General features: G+C 50.3%; 1 protein-coding gene across 1 annotated transcript in view; it reads left to right on the top strand.

Annotated features, from left to right (window-relative positions):
* Nucleotides 1-236: 236 nt before the first annotated feature.
* LOC138581409 (nicotinamide N-methyltransferase-like) overlaps nucleotides 237-23,640 on the top strand; it is a 228,170-nt gene continuing 204,766 nt past the window's right edge. Inside the window, exon 1 of the mRNA XM_069652725.1 lies at nucleotides 237-417. Within this exon, the coding sequence (XP_069508826.1) occupies nucleotides 270-417 (148 nt within the window). The 5' untranslated portion in view covers nucleotides 237-269. The remainder of the gene's footprint in view (nucleotides 418-23,640) is intronic.

The following is a 23,640-nucleotide window of genomic DNA, read 5'->3' as shown; positions in this document are numbered from 1 at the left end:
AAGTACTTCTGTTAAACAGGAACATTTCAGGGGCTTTCCTGCCGTCTCTAGTCACAAGATCTAAGCCAGAGGGGAAAATCTGTGACCTCCAAAATAAGCACACAATGCATAAAACACACTTATGAATTTGAATGAGCACGGTAACCACATGAAAGTGTTCCAGAGAGTTCTCTACTGACTGATTCAGTTATAAATACCCAAAACACAATTGGCAAAGTGGGAACACAGAGGGGAGAAAAGCGACTCTTGGAAATCTTTAGAAAGAGATCATGCTGTCTCCTGCCGCGCTGAAAGAGATGTACGATAACTGCTTTGTTGCAAGAAAATGGGTTGAAATGTACTATCACACCGATTCCGGTTTTGTAAACGATAGTGTCATGATCCAGGTTCAAATATTTGTCGATATCTTCAGATCAGGTAAGCAAGCATTTATTCCTGAATGTATTTGATATCCTTCCCTCCTCTTCTGTTCACGTCCTGAGGCTTGAGATGGTACTGCACAGATTGAAAACCTTATGCAAGCAATTCACATGCCACACAAGGCTGATGACTTCCCCTTCCCTCTTTCTGCAGCTCTGCACATTCCTCAAATCTCTGACAGCTGTGCAAAGAGTCCCCCAAACAACCACATAAGGGGGCTTATGCTACAAAAATTGAATTCTAGGCAACTGTGTAGGTCACCACCAGCATAAGGCACTATGGTGCCTTTTTGCTCCAAAAACATTAAATCTGGACCTCGTAAGGGGGTTGTTCTGAAGTGGAACCTTGTCTGTGTCACATAATTCATTGTACCCATCATAGACTCTCTCACCATATTTCAACTTCTCTTTTTCCACTTTGCATTCAGTGCATTCGGAAAAGGCGCAAGCAGTGGAAAGCGTAGGAAGAGAACCAGGATAATGTGGAATTATGTTTTCTCTTTCCGTCTACTAGTCCTTTTTTTATCTCGATACTTCCTCTTCAGTCTCTCCCTCAATCCTATATGCTTAGAGATGGTCTGACAACAGTGAAAATCAAGCTGGCACAAGGATCTTTTGTACCATAGACTATCATTGCTGGCAACACCTTTTCTGTTGCTTGTCGGTCTTTGCCCACTATCCTTTTGCTCTCAAGATGGCAGCCTAGAATCGTCTAGTCTTGGAATGGGCATTGTCTGTAATATAGAGCTGGTTGGTGTAAAGATTTTTATATTTTTTCTAATTATTTTATTGAATGATAGGGCTTGATAATCAAACCTTTCACTAGTTACAAACATAAGACAAAGCATGAATAAAAGCATCACATTTACATTAAAAACATGTTTTTATTAATTGCAGTCTGGAAAAATGTCCATTAAAGATCTGACAGCGGCTAATATTAACGATACCCTGGAGCCTACTAAGATCCTATTCCAGAGGTCAGATGAGGTTATAAAATTCAAATCATGGTTAAATTTAGCGAAATGCAGCAGTCTTTCAGATGCGAAGTTTGCACATTGTACAACCGTTTCAAAAATGTAACTAACTAAATATGGATCCTTACACAATCTACACAATCTCTGGGTCCTTGTGATATTCTGGTGGGCTCTTAAGTTTGTTTCTGGGGAACGGGTTGAACGTTTAACAAAAAGAAAATTCTATACTTTATATCAGAGAATGTTTTGAAATATAGTGGCACGGTATTCAAAGATATTTCAGTTCCTGTTATATATAAAAATAAGGTGTCCTTCCCTAGCAGTAATCCAATCCATGTTCCATAGTTTTTTCTTTAATTCGGACAGATCCTGAGGTCATTTCTTATCGATTCTAGCAAGGAATCGTGTGTTTAATCCAATGGGTTAATGATCTGTTGGATTAACTAATCATTGCAGAATTTAGTACACAAAATAACAAAGCCCCTGTGAGTTCAAGTATTTTCCTATATAGAGAGAGGTACTGCCAGTTTTCCATTGCCATCAAGGATAACATACCTAACTCGTATCTTATTGTAATAGTCAGAACACATTTAGTCAGGTTAAGCACACTCCTCCAAAATAGACCCTCGAGTTTGGCCGGGAAAAAAAACTACCTCTGCTGCACAGGTAAGGATAGGTACAACCTTAGCTTTGAAAAATTTAATGAGAGGCATTACTGAGAATCACCCCCTAAACACACATATTGATTCTTTGGGCTTGATTGACAAGAGCTAGGCGTTTATCTCAGAGCCTAAAATAATGTGCTTTGTTCTTGTTCTTCACATACATTGGAAAACTAAGATAAGTAAATAAATTGGCTACTCCAAGAGGGTCTGATTCAGGCTCCATGTATCGTGCACCAGCTTCCATGATGATTAGTGACGTTTTTTTGGTTTAAATATTTTTTACTAAGAATACAGGATTTAAACAACAGCATCATATTATGATGCTTATATCTAACATAATTAAATAGTTACAACATGATGCTCAAAAATAGTATAATAGAGCAACAACATAAACCCTGTGAAATGAAAAAGTGATGAATAAGCACAAATGCTTAAGCTGCAAATTAGCATAAACTAGTAGTTAAATCAGGTACTTGAAGTCAAGAACTAGATTACAGACACTTAACAAACAGGAGTAAGATGAACACGAGGAGGGTAAAGGAAGGGAGCAATGGTAGATATATGAGAAAGGTATTATAGTCTTTCCAAAATGCCAATTACTACACATTACTTAAAAAATATAAAAAAGGTTGCCATTTCAATTCATGTATATGCAGTAGTTGTACAGGCAAAGCATTACAATTTTCCATTCTATGAATATTGCAAATTGAATTCCACAATACTTTAAACTGCGCATTTTTATGGTCTTTCCAGTTAGAGGTAACAGTCTGAATTGTAATAACCACAAGGTAGATCAAATAGGAAACAATTATTCTTATTTAAAGTTGGCTGCATACGGTTGCTTCCATGGAATAAATAAAACAGTAAAAGATAAAATTGATTGAATTTTGAAAATGTGCTTTAGCTTTGACCACACCTGCATCCAAAAACTCTAGACATGTATACATTCAAAAATAATATGTTTAAAAGTCCCTTAAAAGTGACACAGACAACTCCAACATTTATCATCGTGAGAAAAGCCCCCTTTAACCCTTTAAGTGCCATGGGTATTTCTCCTCAGTGCCAGGGCCTTTTTTGGTGATTTTGGTATGTGGCCATTCAATGGCTTGTAACATTTTTGTTACATGAGATATCTCGGCCAAATTTGGCTCCTTTTTTTCCCACATGTAGGCGGTCGTAACGCCACCCAGGAATCCCAGGTTGCTGTAGGGGGGTGAGAGAAAATAAGGAAAAAGTGCGAAAATTTTGGGTTTTTTCAAATAATGCCAATAAAATGATGTACAAAGAAGCCTGTGGTTTTTTCCTTGTAAGAGCTAGGAACAAATGGTTTGCTGTGCTGAGTTCCCCAATGTCGTGGCTTTCAGGGACAGGTTGAGTGGAAATAGAAAAAAAATATTTTGATGTGGTTATCAACCGTTTTGTGAGTGGTAGGCGATTTTTGCCATTTTTGCCAATTGGACATGCATGGACGGAATGGAAGAAAAGGGCAGGAAAGCCAAATTGGAGGACAGAAAGGCATATATTTCTGAAGAGTAGACAAAATTCCAAGTGAAGGAAGATTTGCAAAAGGTCAGGCAACAACTAGGTAGGGAAAACTGCCATCGAATGGGGGAAAAGCAGGAAAATGACTGAAAAAAAAGGTATGTGTTGGACATGGTTGGCTTCGTACGGCAATGGCTTCTATGAATTTTGAGAAAAGCAATGCTCCGCTACATTCCCCCGACTCTTGCAGTTAGGAGAGCATACCATTTTTGTAGTGTTTTTACAAAACAAGCAATACCACAAGCCAAACACTGAGCCATGGTACACAGGAGTTTTACGCTCACGGCCAGACCAGACGCACTTAGCATGTGTAAATTGGGAAAACCAATGTGGTGAGGAACGGCGGCCATACATTTTTTGAAAGAGCACAGGCAGACCTTTTGAAGGGTAGGTGACTTGTGCAGGTTACAAAAGTGTATGGTGGATAAAGCAGCGACTAAATGTAGGTCACATTTGGGAAAAGAAAGGGTTGTGAGACAAAGGGCACCAGCAAATGGGTCAAAACGTTATGAAAACCACACAAACACAACACATGGCCTACCGTCCCACGTTTCCACAGGTGTCCCGATGAAAACGGTACCCCACATGTGTGGGTGCACCTACCTGGCCGCCAAGGGGAAAGCCGAAAACACAAGTAACCCCAAGTCTGTTTTCAGAGCGAAATCTTAGACATTCTGCCGACCGGCACAACGTACAGATATGGGCCTCGGGTGTCCAAGCCACTGAGGAAAACAGGGAACCCCATGCATTTCCGAAAAGAGGACACTTGTGGGAATACGCAGAGGTATGATTTGCGCACATCGCCCCAGATTTTATTACCCAGACAGCCCCGCAAAGTACGAAATGTGGGGAAAAAAACGCTTTTTCCGCACATTTCGCTCGACGCACCCATCGAAACACGCCCCCAACAACACATGGCCTACTGTCACGCGTTCCCACAGGTGTCCTGATGAAAACGGTACCTCACATGTGTGGGTGCACCTACCTGGCCGCCAAGGGGAAAGCCTAAAACACAAGTAACCCCAAGTCTGTTTTCAGAGGGAAATCTCAGACATTCTGCCGACCGGCACAATGTACAGATATGGGCCTCGGGTGTCCAAGCCACCGAGGAAAACAGGGAACCCCATGCATTTCCGAAAAGAGGACACCCGTGGGAATCCGCAGAGGTATGATTTGCGCACATCGCCCCAGAATTTCTTACCCAGACAGCCCCGCAAAGTCCGAAATGTGGGGAAAAAAATGCTTTTTCCGCACATTTCGCTCGACGCACCCATCGAAACACGCCCCCAACAACACATGGCCTACTGTCACGCGTTCCCACAGGTGTCCCGATGAAAACGGTACCTCACATGTGTGGGTGCACCTACCTGGCCGCCAAGGGGAAAGCATAAAACACAAGTAACCCCAAGTCTGTTTTCAGAGCGAAATCTCAGACATTCTGCCGACCAGAATAACGTACAGATATGGCCCTCGGGTATCCAAGCCACCGAGGAAAACAGGGAACCCCATGCATTTCCAAAAAGAGGACACCCGTGGGAATCCGCAGAGGTATGATTTGCGCACATCGCCCCAGATTTTATTACCCAGGCAGCCCCGCAAAGTCCGAAATGTGGGGAAAAAAAACGCTTTTTCCGCACATTTCGCTCGACGCACCCATCGAAACACGCCCCCAACAACACATGGCCTACCGTCACACGTTCCCACAGGTGTCCCGATGAAAATGGTACCTCACATGTGTGGGTGCACCTACCTGGCTGCCTAGGGGAAAGCCTAAAACACAAGTAACCCCAAGTCTGTTTTCAGAGCGAAATCTCAGACATTCTGCCGACCGGCACAACGTACAGATATGGGCCTCGGGTGTCCAAGCCACCGAGGAAAACAGGGAACCCCATGCATTTCCGAAAAGAGGACACCCGTGGGAATCCGCAGAGGTATGATTTGCGCACATCGCCCCAGAATTTATTACCCAGACAGCCCTGCAAAGTCCGAAATGTGGGGGAAAAAAACGCTTTTTCCGCACATTTCGCTCGACGCATCCATCGAAACACGCCCCCAGCAAAACACATGGCCTACCGTCACGCGTTCCCACAGGTGTCCCGATGAAAACGGTACCTCACATGTGTGGGTGCACCTACCTGGCCGCCAAGGGGAAAGCCTAAAACACAAGTAACCCCAAGTCTGTTTTCAGAGCGAAATCTCAGACATTCTGCCGACCGGCAAAACGTACAGATATGGCCCTCGGGTGTCCAAGCCACCGAGGAAAACAGGGAACCCCATGCATTTCCGAAAAGAGGACACCTGTGGGAATCCGCAGAGGTATGATTTGCGCACATCGCCCCAGAATTTATTACCCAGACACTCCCGCAAAGTCCGAAATGTGGGGAAAAAAACGCATTTTCCGCACATTTCGCTCGACGCACCCATCGAAACACGCCCCCAACAACACATGGCCTACCGTCACGCGTTCCCACAGGTGTCCCGATGAAAATGATACCTCACATGTGTGGGTGCACCTACCTGGCCGCCAAGGGGAAAGCCTAAAACACAAGTAACCCCAAGTCTGTTTTCAGAGGGAAATCTCAGACATTCTGCCGACCGGCACAACGTACAGATATGGGCCTCGGGTGTCCAAGCCACTGAGGAAAACAGGGAACCCCATGCATTTCCGAAAAGAGGACACCTGTGGGAATCCGCAGAGGTATGATTTGCGCACATCGCCCCAGAATTTATTACCCAGACAGCCCTGCAAAGTCCGAAAGGTGGGGAAAAAACACTTTTTCCGCACATTTTGCTCGACGCACCCATCGAAACACGCCCCCAACAACACATGGCCTACCGTCACACGTTCCCACAGGTGTCCCGATAAAAACGGTACCTCACATGTGTGGGTGCACCTACCTGGCCGCCAAGGGGAAAGCCTAAAACACAAGTAACCCCAAGTCTGTTTTCAGAGCGAAATCTCAGACATTCTGCCGACCGGCACAACGTACAGATATGGGCCTCGGGTGTCCAAGCCACTGAGGAAAACAGGGAACCCCATGCATTTCCGAAAAGAGGACACCCGTGGGAATCCGCAGAGGTATGATTTGCGCACATCGCCCCAGATTTTATTACCCAGACAGCCCCGCAAAGTCCGAAATGTGGGGAAAAAAACGCATTTTCCGCACATTTTGCTCGACGCACCCATCGAAACACGCCCCCAACAACACATGGCCTACCGTCACGCGTTCCCACAGGTGTCCCGATGAAAACGATACCTCACATGTGTGGGTGCACCTACCTGGCCGCCAAGGGGAAAGCCTAAAACACAAGTAACCCCAAGTCTGTTTTCAGAGGGAAATCTCAGACATTCTGCCGACCGGCACAACGTACAGATATGGGCCTCGGGTGTCCATGCCACTGAGGAAAACAGGGAACCCCATGCATTTCCGAAAAGAGGACACCTGTGGGAATCCGCAGAGGTATGATTTGCGCACATCGCCCCAGAATTTATTACCCAGACAGCCCTGCAAAGTCCGAAAGGTGGGGAAAAAACACTTTTTCCGCACATTTCGCTCGACGCACCCATCGAAACACGCCCCCAACAACACATGGACTACCGTCACGCGTTTCCACAGGTGTCCCGATGAAAACGGTACCTCACATGTGTGGGTGCACCTACCTGGCCGCCAAGGGGAAAGCCTAAAACACAAGTAACCCCAAGTCTGTTTTCAGAGCGAAATCTCAGACATTCTGCCGACCGGCACAAAGTACAGATATGGCCCTCGGGTGTCCAAGCCACTGAGGAAAACAGGGAACCCCATACATTTCCAAAAAGAGGACACCGTTGGGAATCCGCAGAGGTATGATTTGCGCACATCGCCCCAGAATTTTTTACCCAGACAGCCCCGCAAAGTCCGAAATGTCGGGAAAAAAACACTTTTTCTGCACATTTCGCTCAACGCACCCATCAAAACACGCCCCCAACAACACATGGCCTACCGTCACGCGTTCCCACAGGTGTCCCGATGAAAACGGTACCTCACATGTGTGGGTGCACCTACCTGGCAGCCAAGCAGAAAGCCTAAAACACAAGTAACCCCAAGTCTGTTTTCATGGCGAAATCTCAAACATTCTGCCGACCGGCACAACGTACAGACATGGGCCTCGGGTGTCCAAGCCACCGAGGAAAACAGGGAACCCCATGCATTTCCAAAAAGAGGACACCCGTGGGAATCCGCAGAGGTATGATTTGCGCACATCGCCCCAGAATTTATTACCCAGACAGCCCCGCAAAGTCCGAAATGTGGGGAAAAAAACGCTTTTTCCGCACATTTCGCTCGACGCACCCATCGAAACACGCCCCCAACAACACATGGCCTACCGTCACACGTTCCCACAGTTGTCCCGATGAAAACGATACCTCACATGTGTGGGTGCACCTACCTGGCCGCGAAGGGGAAAGCCTAAAACACAAGTAACCCCAAGTCTGTTTTCAGAGCGAAAACTCAGACATTCTGCCGACCAGCACAACGTACAGATATGGGCCTCGGGTGTCCAAGGCACCGAGGAAAACAGGGAACCCCATGCATTTCCAAAAAGAGGACACCCGTGGGAATCCGCAGAGGTATGATTTGCGCACATCGCCCCAGATGTTATTACCCAGAAAGCCCCGCAAAGTCCGAAATGTGGGGAAAAAAACACTTTTTCCGTACATTTCGCTCGACGCACCCATCGAAACACGCCCCCAACAACACATGGCCTACCGTCACGCATTCCCACAGGTGTCCCGATGAAAACGGTACCTCACATGTGTGGGTGCACCTACCTGGCCGCCAAGGGGAAAGCCTAAAACACAAGTAACCCCAAGTCTGTTTTCAGAGGGAAATCTCAGACATTCTGCCGACCGGCACAACGTAAAGATATGGGCCTCGAGTGTCCAAGCCACCGAGGAAAACAGGGAACCCCATGCATTTCCGAAAAGAGGACACCCGTGGGAATCCGCAGAGGTATGATTTGCGCACATCGCCCCAGAATTTATTACCCAGACAGCCCTGCAAAGTCCGAAATGTGGGAAAAAAATGCTTTTTCCGCACATTTCGCTCGACGCACCCATCAAAACACGCCCCCAACAACACATGGCCTACTGTCCCGCCTTCCCACAGGTGTCCCGATGAAAACGGTACCCCACATGTGTGGGTGCACCTACCTGGCCGCCAGGGGAAAAGCCTAAAACACAAGTAACCCCAAGTCTGTTTTCAGAGCGAAATCTCAGACATTCTGCCGATCGGCACAACGTACAGATATGGGCCTCGGGTGTCCAAGCCACCGAGGAAAACAGGGAACCCCATGCATTTCCGAAAAGAGGACACCCGTGGGAATCCGCAGAGGTATGATTTGCGCACATCGCCCCAGAATTTATTACCCAGACAGCCCCGCAAAGTCCGAAATGTGGGGAAAAAAACGCTTTTTCCGCACATTTCGCTCGACGCACCCATCGAAACACGCCCCCAACAACACATGGCCTACCGTCACGCGTTCCCACAGGTGTCCTGATGAAAACGATACCTCACATGTGTGGGTGCACCTACCTGGCCGCCCAGGGGAAAGCCTAAAACACAAGTAACCCCAAGTCTGTTTTCAGAGCGAAATCTCAGACATTCTGCCGACCGACACAACATACAGATATGGGCCTCGGGTGTCCAAGCCACCGAGGAAAACAGGGAACCCCATGCATTTCCGAAAAGAGGACACCCGTGGGAATCTGCAGAGGTATGATTTGCGCACATCGCCCCAGAATTTATTACCCAGACAGCCCTGCAAAGTCCGAAATGTGGGGAAAAAAACGCTTTTTCCGCACATTTCGCTCGATGCACCCATCGAAACACGCCCCCAACAACACATGGCCTACTGTCACGCGTTCCCACAGGTGTCCCGATGAAAACGATACCTCACATGTGTGGGTGCACCTACCTGGCCGCCAAGGGGAAAGCCTAAAACACAAGTAACCCCAAGTCTGTTTTCAGAGGGGAATCTCAGCCATTTTGCCGACCGGCACAACATACAGATATGGGCCTCGGGTGTCCAAGCCACCAAGGAAAACAGGGAACCCCATGCATTTCCGAAAAGAGGACACCCGCGGGAATCCGCAGAGGTATGATTTGCGCACATCGCCCCAGAATTTATTACCCAGACAGCCCCGCAAAGTCCGAAATGTGGGGAAAAAACGCTTTTTCCGCCCATTTCGCTCGACGCACCCATCGAAACACGCCCCCAACAACACATGGCCTACCGTCACGCATTCCCACAGGTGTCCCGATGAAAACGGTACCTCACATGTGTGGGTGCACCTACCTGGCCGCCAAGGGGAAAGCCTAAAACACAAGTAACCCCAAGTCTGTTTTCAGAGCGAAATCTCAGACATTCTGCCGACCGGCACAACGTACAGATATGGGCCTCGGGTGTCCAAGCCACTGAGGAAAACAGGGAACCCCATGCATTTCCAAAAAGAGGACACCTGTGGGAATCCGCAGAGGTATGATTTGCGCACATCGCCCCAGAATTTATTACCCAGACAGCCCCGCAAAGTCCGATATGTGGGGAAAAAAACGCTTTTTCCGCACATTTCGCTCGACGCACCCATCGAAACACGCCCCCAACAACACATGGCCTACTGTCACGCGTTCCCACAGGTGTCCTGATGAAAACGATACCTCACATGTGTGGGTGCACCTACCTGGCCGCCCAGGGGAAAGCCTAAAACACAAGTAACCCCAAGTCTGTTTTCAGAGCGAAATCTCAGACATTCTGCCGACCGACACAACATACAGATATGGGCCTCGGGTGTCCAAGCCACCGAGAAAAACAGGGAACCCCATGCATTTCCGAAAAGAGGACATCCGTGGGAATCCGCAGAGGTATGATTTGCGCACATCGCCCCAGAATTTATTACCCAGACAGCCCTGCAAAGTCCGAAATGTCGGGAAAAAAACACTTTTTCTGCACATTTCGCTCAACGCACCCATCAAAACACGCCCCCAACAACACATGGCCTACCGTCACGCGTTCCCACAGGTGTCCCGATGAAAACGGTACCTCACATGTGTGGGTGCACCTACCTGGCAGCCAAGCGGAAAGCCTAAAACACAAGTAACCCCAAGTCTGTTTTCATGGCGAAATCTCAAACATTCTGCCGACCGGCACAACGTACAGACATGGGCCTCGGGTGTCCAAGCCACCGAGGAAAACAGGGAACCCCATGCATTTCCAAAAAGAGGACACCCGTGGGAATCCGCAGAGGTATGATTTGCGCACATCGCCCCAGAATTTATTACCCAGACAGCCCCGCAAAGTCCGAAATGTGGGGAAAAAAACGCTTTTTCCGCACATTTCGCTCAACGCACCCATCGAAACACGCCCCCAACAACACATGGCCTACCGTCACACGTTCCCACAGGTGTCCCGATGAAAACGATACCTCACATGTGTGGGTGCACCTACCTGGCCGCCAAGGGGAAAGCCTAAAACACAAGTAACCCCAAGTCTGTTTTCAGAGCGAAAACTCAGACATTCTGCCGACCAGCACAACGTACAGATATGGGCCTCGGGTGTCCAAGGCACCGAGGAAAACAGGGAACCCCATGCATTTCCAAAAAGAGGACACCCGTGGGAATCCGCAGAGGTATGATTTGCGCACATCGCCCCAGATGTTATTACCCAGAAAGCCCCGCAAAGTCCGAAATGTGGGGAAAAAAACACTTTTTCCGTACATTTCGCTCGACACACCCATCGAAACACGCCCCCAACAACACATGGCCTACCGTCACGCATTCCCACAGGTGTCCCGATGAAAACGGTACCTCACATGTGTGGGTGCACCTACCTGGCCGCCAAGGGGAAAGCCTAAAACACAAGTAACCCCAAGTCTGTTTTCAGAGGGAAATCTCAGACATTCTGCCGACCGGCACAACGTAAAGATATGGGCCTCGAGTGTCCAAGCCACCGAGGAAAACAGGGAACCCCATGCATTTCCGAAAAGAGGACACCCGTGGGAATACGCAGAGGTATGATTTGCGCACATCGCCCCAGAATTTATTACCCAGGCAGCCCTGCAAAGTCCGAAATGTCGTGAAAAAAACGCTTTTAACGCACATTTCGCTCAACGCACCCATCGAAACACGCCTCCAACAACACATGGCCTACTGTCACGCGTTCCCACAGGTGTCCCAATGAAAACGGTACCTCACATGTGTGGGTGCACCTACCTGGCCGCCAAGGGGAAAGCCTAAAACACAAGTAACCCCAAGTCTGTTTTCAGGGCGAAATCTCAGACATTCTGCCGACCGGCACAACGTACAGATATGGCCCTGGGGTGTCCAAGCCACCGAGGAAAACAGGGAACGCCATGCATTTCCGAAAAGAGGACACCCGTGGGAATCCGCAGAGGTATGATTTGCGCACATCGCCCCAGAATTTATTACCCAGACAGCCCTGCAAAGTCCGAAATGTGGGAAAAAAATGCTTTTTCCGCACATTTCGCTCGACGCACCCATCAAAACACACCCCCAACAACACATGGCCTACCGTCCCGCCTTCCCACAGGTGTCTCGATGAAAACGGTACCCCACATGTGTGGGTGCACCTACCTGGCCGCCAAGGGAAAAGCCTAAAACACAAGTAACCCCAAGTCTGTTTTCAGAGCGAAATCTCAGACATTCTGCCGATCGGCACAACGTACAGATATGGGCCTCGGGTGTCCAAGCCACCGAGGAAAACAGGGAACCCCATGCATTTCCGAAAAGAGGACACCCGTGGGAATCCGCAGAGGTATGATTTGCGCACATCGCCCCAGAATTTATTACCCAGACAGCCCCGCAAAGTCCGAAATGTGGGGAAAAAAATGCTTTTTCCGCACATTTCGCTCGACGCACCCATCGAAACACGCCCCCAACAACACATGGCCTACCGTCACGCTTTCCCACAGGTGTCCTGATGAAAACGATACCTCACATGTGTGGGTGCACCTACCTGGCCGCCCAGGGGAAAGCCTAAAACACAAGTAACCCCAAGTCTGTTTTCAGAGCGAAATCTCAGACATTCTGCCGACCGACACAACATACAGATATGGGCCTCGGGTGTCCAAGCCACCGAGGAAAACAGGGAACCCCATGCATTTCCGAAAAGAGGACACCCGTGGGAATCCGCAGAGGTATGATTTGCGCACATCGCCCCAGAATTTATTACCCAGACAGCCCTGCAAAGTCCGAAATGTGGGGAAAAAAACGCTTTTTCCGCACATTTCGCTCGACGCACCCATCGAAACATGCCCCCAACAACACATGGCCTACTGTCACGCGTTCCCACAGGTGTCCCGATGAAAACGATACCTCACATGTGTGGGTGCACCTACCTGGCCGCCAAGGGGAAAGCCTAAAACACAAGTAACCCCAAGTCTGTTTTCAGAGGGGAATCTCAGCCATTTTGCCGACCGGCACAACGTACAGATATGGGCCTCGGGTGTCCAAGCCACTGAGGAAAACAGGGAACCCCATGCATTTCCAAAAAGAGGACACCTGTGGGAATCCGCAGAGGTATGATTTGCGCACATCGCCCCAGAATTTATTACCCAGACAGCCCCGCAAAGTCCGATATGTGGGGAAAAAAACGCTTTTTCCGCACATTTCGCTCGACGCACCCATCGAAACACGCCCCCAACAACACATGCCCTACTGTCACGCGTTCCCACAGGTGTCCTGATGAAAACGATACCTCACATGTGTGGGTGCACCTACCTGGCCGCCCAGGGGAAAGCCTAAAACACAAGTAACCCCAAGTCTGTTTTCAGAGCGAAATCTCAGACATTCTGCCGACCGACACAACATACAGATATGGGCCTCGGGTGTCCAAGCCACCGAGAAAAACAGGGAACCCCATGCATTTCCGAAAAGAGGACATCCGTGGGAATCCGCAGAGGTATGATTTGCGCACATCGCCCCAGAATTTATTACCCAGACAGCCCTGCAAAGTACGAAATGTCGGGAAAAAAACACTTTTTCTGCACATTTCGCTCAACGCACCCATCAAAACACGCCCCCAACAACACATGGCCTACCGTCACGCGTTCCCACAGGTGTCCCGATGAAAACGGTACCTCACATGTGTGGGTGCACCTACCTGGCAGCCAAGCGGAAAGCCTAAAACACAAGTAACCCCAAGTCTGTTTTCATGGCGAAATCTCAAACATTCTGCCGACCGGCACAACGTACAGACATGGGCCTCGGGTGTCCAAGCCACCGAGGAAAACAGGGAACCGCATGCATTTCCAAAAAGAGGACACCCGTGGGAATCCGCAGAGGTATGATTTGCGCACATCGCCCCAGAATTTATTACCCAGACAGCCCCGCAAAGTCCGAAATGTGGGGAAAAAAACGCTTTTTCCGCACATTTCGCTCAACGCACCCATCGAAACACGCCCCCAACAACACATGGCCTACCGTCACACGTTCCCACAGGTGTCCCGATGAAAACGATACCTCACATGTGTGGGTGCACCTACCTGGCCGCCAAGGGGAAAGCCTAAAACACAAGTAACCCCAAGTCTGTTTTCAGAGCGAAAACTCAGACATTCTGCCGACCAGCACAACGTACAGATATGGGCCTCGGGTGTCCAAGGCACCGAGGAAAACAGGGAACCCCATGCATTTCCAAAAAGAGGACACCCGTGGGAATCCGCAGAGGTATGATTTGCGCACATCGCCCCAGATGTTATTACCCAGAAAGCCCCGCAAAGTCCGAAATGTGGGGAAAAAAACACTTTTTCCGTACATTTCGCTCGACACACCCATCGAAACACACCCCCAACAACACATGGCCTACCGTCACGCATTCCCACAGGTGTCCCGATGAAAACGGTACCTCACATGTGTGGGTGCACCTACCTGGCCGCCAAGGGGAAAGCCTAAAACACAAGTAACCCCAAGTCTGTTTTCAGAGGGAAATCTCAGACATTCTGCCGACCGGCACAACGTAAAGATATGGGCCTCGAGTGTCCAAGCCACCGAGGAAAACAGGGAACCCCATGCATTTCCGAAAAGAGGACACCCGTGGGAATACGCAGAGGTATGATTTGCGCACATCGCCCCAGAATTTATTACCCAGGCAGCCCTGCAAAGTCCGAAATGTCGTGAAAAAAACGCTTTTAACGCACATTTCGCTCAACGCACCCATCGAAACACGCCTCCAACAACACATGGCCTACTGTCACGCGTTCCCACAGGTGTCCCAATGAAAACGGTACCTCACATGTGTGGGTGCACCTACCTGGCCGCCAAGGGGAAAGCCTAAAACACAAGTAACCCCAAGTCTGTTTTCAGGGCGAAATCTCAGACATTCTGCCGACCGGCACAACGTACAGATATGGCCCTGGGGTGTCCAAGCCACCGAGGAAAACAGGGAACGCCATGCATTTCCGAAAAGAGGACACCCGTGGGAATCCGCAGAGGTATGATTTGCGCACACCGCCCCAGAATTTATTACCCAGACAGCCCTGCAAAGTCCGAAATGTGGGAAAAAAATGCTTTTTCCGCACATTTCGCTCGACGCACCCATCAAAACACACCCCCAACAACACATGGCCTACCGTCCCGCCTTCCCACAGGTGTCTCGATGAAAACGGTACCCCACATGTGTGGGTGCACCTACCTGGCCGCCAAGGGAAAAGCCTAAAACACAAGTAACCCCAAGTCTGTTTTCAGAGCGAAATCTCAGACATTCTGCCGATCGGCACAACGTACAGATATGGGCCTCGGGTGTCCAAGCCACCGAGGAAAACAGGGAACCCCATGCATTTCCGAAAAGAGGACACCCGTGGGAATCCGCAGAGGTATGATTTGCGCACATCGCCCCAGAATTTATTACCCAGACAGCCCCGCAAAGTCCGAAATGTGGGGAAAAAAATGCTTTTTCCGCACATTTCGCTCGACGCACCCATCGAAACACGCCCCCAACAACACATGGCCTACCGTCACGCGTTCCCACAGGTGTCCTGATGAAAACGATACCTCACATGTGTGGGTGCACCTACCTGGCCGCCCAGGGGAAAGCCTAAAACACAAGTAACCCCAAGTCTGTTTTCAGAGCGAAATCTCAGACATTCTGCCGACCGACACAACATACAGATATGGGCCTCGGGTGTCCAAGCCACCGAGGAAAACAGGGAACCCCATGCATTTCCGAAAAGAGGACACCCGTGGGAATCCGCAGAGGTATGATTTGCGCACATCGCCCCAGAATTTATTACCCAGACAGCCCTGCAAAGTCCGAAAGGTGGGGAAAAAACACTTTTTCCGCACATTTCGCTCGACGCACCCATCGAGACACGCCCCCAACAACACATGGACTACCGTCACGCGTTCCCACAGGTGTCCTGATGAAAACGGTACCTCACATGTGTGGGTGCACCTACCTGGCTGCCAAGGGGAAAGCCTAAAACACAAGTAACCCCAAGTCTGTTTTCAGAGCGAAATCTCAGACATTCTGCCGACCGGCACAACGTACAGATATGGCCCTCGGGTGTCCAAGCCACCGAGGAAAACAGGGAACCCCATACATTTCCAAAAAGAGGACACCGTTGGGAATCTGCAGAGGTATGATTTGCGCACATCGCCCCAGAATTTTTTACCCAGACAACCCCGCAAAGTCCGAAATGTCGGGAAAAAAACACTTTTTCTGCACATTTCGCTCGACGCACCCATCAAAACACGCCCCCTACAACACATGGCCTACCGTCACGCGTTCCCACAGGTGTCCCGATGAAAACGGTACCTCACATGTGTGGGTGCACCTATCTGGCCGCCAAGCGGAAAGCCTAAAACACAAGTAACCCCAAGTCTGTTTTCATGGCAAAATCTCAGACATTCTGCCGACCGGCACAACGTACAGACATGGGCCTCGGGTGTCCAAGCCACCGAGGAAAACAGGGAACCCCATGCATTTCCAAAAAGAGGACACCCGTGGGAATCCGCAGAGGTATGATTTGCGCACATCGCCCCAGAATTTATTACCCAGACAGCCCCGCAAAGTCCGAAATGTGGGGAAAAAACCGCTATTTCCGCACATTTCGCTCGACGCACCCATCGAAACACGCCCCCAACAACACATGGACTACCGTCACGCGTTCCCACAGGTGTCCTGATGAAAACGGTACCTCACATGTGTGGGTGCACCTACCTGGCTGCCAAGGGGAAAGCCTAAAACACAAGTAACCCCAAGTCTGTTTTCAGAGCGAAATCTCAGACATTCTGCCGACCGGCACAACGTACAGATATGGCCCTCGGGTGTCCAAGCCACCGAGGAAAACAGGGAACCCCATACATTTCCAAAAAGAGGACACCGTTGGGAATCTGCAGAGGTATGATTTGCGCACATCGCCCCAGAATTTTTTACCCAGACAACCCCGCAAAGTCCGAAATGTCGGGAAAAAAACACTTTTTCTGCACATTTCGCTCGACGCACCCATCAAAACACGCCCCCTACAACACATGGCCTACCGTCACGCGTTCCCACAGGTGTCCCGATGAAAACGGTACCTCACATGTGTGGGTGCACCTATCTGGCCGCCAAGCGGAAAGCCTAAAACACAAGTAACCCCAAGTCTGTTTTCATGGCAAAATCTCAGACATTCTGCCGACCGGCACAACGTACAGACATGGGCCTCGGGTGTCCAAGCCACTGAGGAAAACAGGGAACCCCATGCATTTCCAAAAAGAGGACACCCGTGGGAATCCGCAGAGGTATGATTTGCGCACATCGCCCCAGAATTTATTACCCAGACAGCCCCGCAAAGTCCGAAATGTGGGGAAAAAACCGCTATTTCCGCACATTTCGCTCGACGCACCCATCGAAACACGCCCCCAACAACACATGGCCTACTGTCACGCGTTCCCACCGGTGTCCCGATGAAAATGATACCTCACATGTGTGGGTGCACCTACCTGGCCGCCAAGGGGAAAGCCTAAAACACAAGTAACCCCAAGTCTGTTTTCAGAGCGAAATCTCAGACATTCTGCCGACCGGCACAACGTACAGATATGGCCCTCGGGTGTCCAAGCCACCGAGGAAAACAGGGAACCCCATACATTTCCGAAAAGAGGACACCGTTGGGAATCCGCAGAGGTATGATTTGCGCACATCGCCCCAGAATTTTTTACCCAGACAGCCCCGCAAAGTCCGAAATGTCGGGAAAAAAACACTTTTTCTGCACATTTCGCTCGACGCACCCATCAAAACACGCCCCCAACAACACATGGCCTACCGTCACGCATTCCCACAGGTGTCCCGATGAAAACGGTACCTCACATGTGTGGGTGCACCTACCTGGCCACCAAGGGGAAAGCCTAAAACACAAGTAACCCCAAGTCTGTTTTCATGGCGAAATCTCAGACATTCTGCCGACAGGCACAACGTACAGACATGGGCCTCGGGTGTCCAAGCCACCGAGGAAAACAGGGAACCCCATGCATTTCCAAAAAGAGGACACCCGTGGGAATCCGCAGAGGTATGATTTGCGCACATCGCCCCAGAATTTGTTACCCAGACAGCCCCGCAAAGTCCGAAATGTGGGGAAAAAAACGCTTTCTCCGCACATTTCGCTGGACGCACCCATCGAAACCCGCCCCCAACAACACATGGCCTACCGTCACACGTTCCCACAGGTGTCCCGATGAAAACGATACCTCACATGTGTGGGTGCACCTACCTGGCCGCCAAGGGGAAAGCCTAAAACACAAGTAACCCCAAGTCTGTTTTCAGAGCGAAATATCAGACATTCTGCCGACCAGCACAACGTACAGATATGGGCCTCGGGTGTCCAAGCCACCGAGGAAAACAGGGAACCCCATGCATTTCCGAAAAGAGGACACCCGTGGGAATCCGCAGAGGTATGATTTGCGCACATCGCCCCAGATTTTATTACCCAGACAGCCCCGCAAAGTCCGAAATGTGGGGAAAAAAACGCTTTTTCTGCACATTTCGCTCAACGCACCCATCGAAACACGCCCCCAACAACACATGGCCTACCGTCACGTGTTCCCACAGGTGTCCCAATGAAAACGGTACCTCACATGTGTGGGTGCACCTACCTGGCCGCCAAGGGGAAAGCCTAAAACACAAGTAACCCCAAGTCTGTTTTCAGAGGGAAATCTCAGACATTCTGCCGACCGGCACAACGTACAGATATGGGCCTCGGGTGTCCAAGGCACTGAGGAAAACAGGGAACCCCATGCATTTCCAAAAAGAGGACACCCGTGGGAATCCGCAGAGGTATGATTTGCGCACATCGCCCCAGATTTTATTACCCAGAAAGCCCCGCAAAGTCCGAAATGTGGGGAAAAAAACGCTTTTTCCGTACATTTCGCTCGACGCACCTATCGAAACACGCCCCCAACAACACATGGCCTACTGTCACGCGTTCCCACAGGTGTCCCGATGAAAACGGTACCTCACATGTGTGGGTGCACCTACCTGGCCGCCAAGGGGAAAGCCTAAAACACAAGTAACCCCAAGTCTGTTTTCAGAGGGAAATCTCAGACATTCTGCCGACCGGCACAACGTAAAGATATGGGCCTCGAGTGTCCAAGCCACTGAGGAAAACAGGGAACCCCATGCATTTCCAAAAAGAGGACACCCGTGGGAATACGCAGAGGTATGATTTGCGCACATCGCCCCAGAATTTATTACCCAGGCAGCCCTGCAAAGTACGAAATGTCGTGAAAAAAACGCTTTTAACGCACATTTCGCTCGACGCACCCATCGAAACACGCCTCCAACAACACATGGCCTACTGTCACGCGTTCCCACAGGTGTCCCGATGAAAATGGTACCTCACATGTGTGGGTGCACCTACCTGGCCGCCAAGGGGAAAGCCTAAAACACAAGTAACCCCAAGTCTGTTTTCAGAGCGAAATCTCAGACATTCTGCCGACCGGCACAACGTACAGATATGGCCCTGGGGTGTCCAAGCCACCGAGGAAAACAGGGAACGCCATGCATTTCCGAAAAGAGGACACCCGTGGGAATCCACAGAGGTATGATTTGCGCACATCGCCCCAGAATTTATTACCCAGACAGCCCTGCAAAGTCCGAAATGTGGGATTAAAAATGCTTTTTCCGCACATTTCGCTCGACGCACCCATCGAAACACGCCCCCAACAACACATGGCCTACCGTCACGCATTCCCACAGGTGTCCCGATGAAAACGGTACCTCACATGTGTGGGTGCACCTACCTGGCCACCAAGGGGAAAGCCTAAAACACAAGTAACCCCAAGTCTGTTTTCATGGCGAAATCTCAGACATTCTGCCGACAGGCACAACGTACAGACATGGGCCTCGGGTGTCCAAGCCACCGAGGAAAACAGGGAACCCCATGCATTTCCAAAAAGAGGACACCCGTGGGAATCCGCAGAGGTATGATTTGCGCACATCACCCCAGAATTTGTTACCCAGACAGCCCCGCAAAGTCCGAAATGTGGGGAAAAAAACGCTTTTTCCGCACATTTCGCTGGACGCACCCATCGAAACACGCCCCCAACAACACATGGCCTACCGTCACACGTTCCCACAGGTGTCCCGATGAAAACGATACCTCACATGTGTGGGTGCACCTACCTGGCCGCCAAGGGGAAAGCCTAAAACACAAGTAACCCCAAGTCTGTTTTCAGAGCGAAATATCAGACATTCTGCCGACCAGCACAACGTACAGATATGGGCCTCGGGTGTCCAAGCCACCGAGGAAAACAGGGAACCCCATGCATTTCCGAAAAGAGGACACCCGTGGGAATCCGCAGAGGTATGATTTGCGCACATCGCCCCAGATTTTATTACCCAGACAGCCCCGCAAAGTCCGAAATGTGGGGAAAAAAACGCTTTTTCCGCACATTTCGCTCGACGCACCCATCGAAACACGCCCCCAACAACACATGGCCTACCGTCACGTGTTCCCACAGGTGTCCCAATGAAAACGGTACCTCACATGTGTGGGTGCACCTACCTGGCCGCCAAGGGGAAAGCCTAAAACACAAGTAACCCCAAGTCTGTTTTCAGAGGGAAATCTCAGACATTCTGCCGATCGGCACAACGTACAGATATGGGCCTCGGGTGTCCAAGGCACTGAGGAAAACAGGGAACCCCATGCATTTCCAAAAAGAGGACACCCGTGGGAATCCGCAGAGGTATGATTTGCGCACATCGCCCCAGATTTTATTACCCAGAAAGCCCCGCAAAGTCCGAAATGTGGGGAATAAAACGCTTTTTCCGTACATTTCGCTCGACGCACCCATTGAAACACGCCCCCAACAACACATGGCCTACCGTCACGCGTTCCCACAGGTGTCCCGATGAAAACGGTACCTCACATGTGTGGGTGCACCTACCTGGCCGCCAAGGGGAAAGCCTAAAACACAAGTAACCCCAAGTCTGTTTTCAGAGGGAAATCTCAGACATTCTGCCGACCGGCACAACGTAAAGATATGGGCCTCGAGTGTCCAAGCCACTGAGGAAAACAGGGAACCCCATGCATTTCCGAAAAGAGGACACCCGTGGGAATACGCAGAGGTATGATTTGCGCACATCGCCCCAGAATTTATTACCCAGGCAGCCCTGCAAAGTCCGAAATGTCGTGAAAAAAACGCTTTTAACGCACATTTCGCTCGACGCACCCATCGAAACACGCCTCCAACAACACATGGCCTACTGTCACGCGTTCCCACAGGTGTCCCGATGAAAATGGTACCTCACATGTGTGGTGCACCTACCTGGCCGCCAAGGGGAAAGCCTAAAACACAAGTAACCCCAAGTCTGTTTTCAGAGCGAAATCTCAGACATTCTGCCGACCGGCACAACGTACAGATATGGCCCTGGGGTGTCCAAGCCACCGAGGAAAACAGGGAACGCCATGCATTTCCGAAAAGAGGACACCCGTGGGAATCCGCAGAGGTATGATTTGCGCACATCGCCCCAGAATTTATTACCCAGACAGCCCTGCAAAGTCCGAAATGTGGGATTAAAAATGCTTTTTCCGCACATTTCGCTCGACGCACCCATCGAAACACGCCCCCAACAACACATGGCCTACCGTCCCGCCTTCCCACAGGTGTCCCGATGAAAACGGTACCCCACATGTGTGGGTGCACCTACCTGGCCGCCAAGGGAAAAGCCTAAAACACAAGTAACCCCAAGTCTGTTTTCAGAGCGAAATCTCAGACATTCTGCCGATCGGCACAACGTACAGATATGGGCCTCGGGTGTCCAAGCCACCGAGGAAAACAGGGAACCCCATGCATTTCCGAAAAGAGGACACCCGTGGGAATCCGCAGAGGTATGATTTGCGCACATCGCCCCAGAATTTATTACCCAGACAGCCCTGCAAAGTCCGAAATGTGGGATTAAAAATGCTTTTTCCGCACATTTCGCTCGACGCACCCATCGAAACACGCCCCCAACAACACATGGCCTACCGTCACGCGTTCCCACAGGTGTCCTGATGAAAACGATACCTCACATGTGTGGGTGCACCTACCTGGCCGCCCAGGGGAAAGCTTAAAACACAAGTAACCCCAAGTCTGTTTTCAGAGCGAAATCTCAGACATTCTGCCGACCGGCACAACGTACAGATATGGGCCTCGGGTGTCCAAGCCACTGAGGAAAACAGGGAACCCCATGCATTTCCGAAAAGAGGACACCCGTGGGAATCCGCAGAGGTATGATTTGCGCACATCGCCCCAGATTTTATTACCCAGACAGCCCCGCAAAGTCCGAAATGTGGGGAAAAAAACGCATTTTCCGCACATTTCGCTCGACGCACCCATCGAAACACGCCCCCAACAACACATGGCCTACCGTCACGCGTTCCCACAGGTGTCCCGATGAAAACGATACCTCACATGTGTGGGTGCACCTACCTGGCCGCCAAGGGGAAAGCCTAAAACACAAGTAACCCCTAGTCTGTTTTCAGAGGGAAATCTCAGACATTCTGCCGACCGGCACAACGTACAGATATGGGCCTCGGGTGTCCATGCCACTGAGGAAAACAGGGAACCCCATGCATTTCCGAAAAGAGGACACCTGTGGGAATCCGCAGAGGTATGATTTGCGCACATCGCCCCAGAATTTATTACCCAGACAGCCCTGCAAAGTCCGAAAGGTGGGGAAAAAACACTTTTTCCGCACATTTCGCTCGACGCACCCATCGAAACACGCCCCCAACAACACATGGACTACCGTCACGCATTCCCACAGGTGTCCCGATGAAAACGGTACCTCACATGTGTGGGTGCACCTACCTGGCCGCCAAGGGGAAAGCCTAAAACACAAGTAACCCCAAGTCTGTTTTCAGAGCGAAATCTCAGACATTCTGCCGACCGGCACAAAGTACAGATATGGCCCTCGGGTGTCCAAGCCACCGAGGAAAACAGGAAACCCCATACATTTCCAAAAAGAGGACACCGTTGGGAATCCACAGAGGTATGATTTGCGCACATCGCCCCAGAATTTTTTACCCAGACAGCCCTGCAAAGTCCGAAATGTCGGGAAAAAAACACTTTTTCTGCACATTTCGCTCGACGCACCCATCAAAACACGCCCCCAACAACACATGGCCTACCGTCACGCGTTCCCACAGGTGTCCCGATGAAAACGGTACCTCACATGTGTGGGTGCACCTACCTGGCCGCCAAGCGGAAAGCCTAAAACACAAGTAACCCCAAGTCTGTTTTCATGGCGAAATCTCAGACATTCTGCCGACCGGCACAACGTACAGACATGGGCCTCGGGTGTCCAAGCCACCGAGGAAAACAGGGAACCCCAAGCATTTCCAAAAAGAGGACACCGGTGGGAATCCGCAGAGATATGATTTGCGCACATCGCCCCAGAATTTATTACCCAGACAGCCCCGCAAAGTCCGAAATGTGGGGAAAAAAACGCTTTTTCCGCACATTTCGCTCGACGCACCCATCGAAACACGCCCCCAACAACACATGGCCTACCGTCACACGTTCCCACAGGTGT

The sequence above is a fragment of the Ambystoma mexicanum genome, chromosome 3p, assembly GCF_040938575.1.
Source record: "Ambystoma mexicanum isolate Mex_15411 chromosome 3p, UKY_AmexF1_1, whole genome shotgun sequence".
NCBI lineage: Eukaryota > Metazoa > Chordata > Amphibia > Caudata > Ambystomatidae > Ambystoma > Ambystoma mexicanum.
This window is presented reverse-complemented; position numbering and strand designations above follow the sequence as displayed.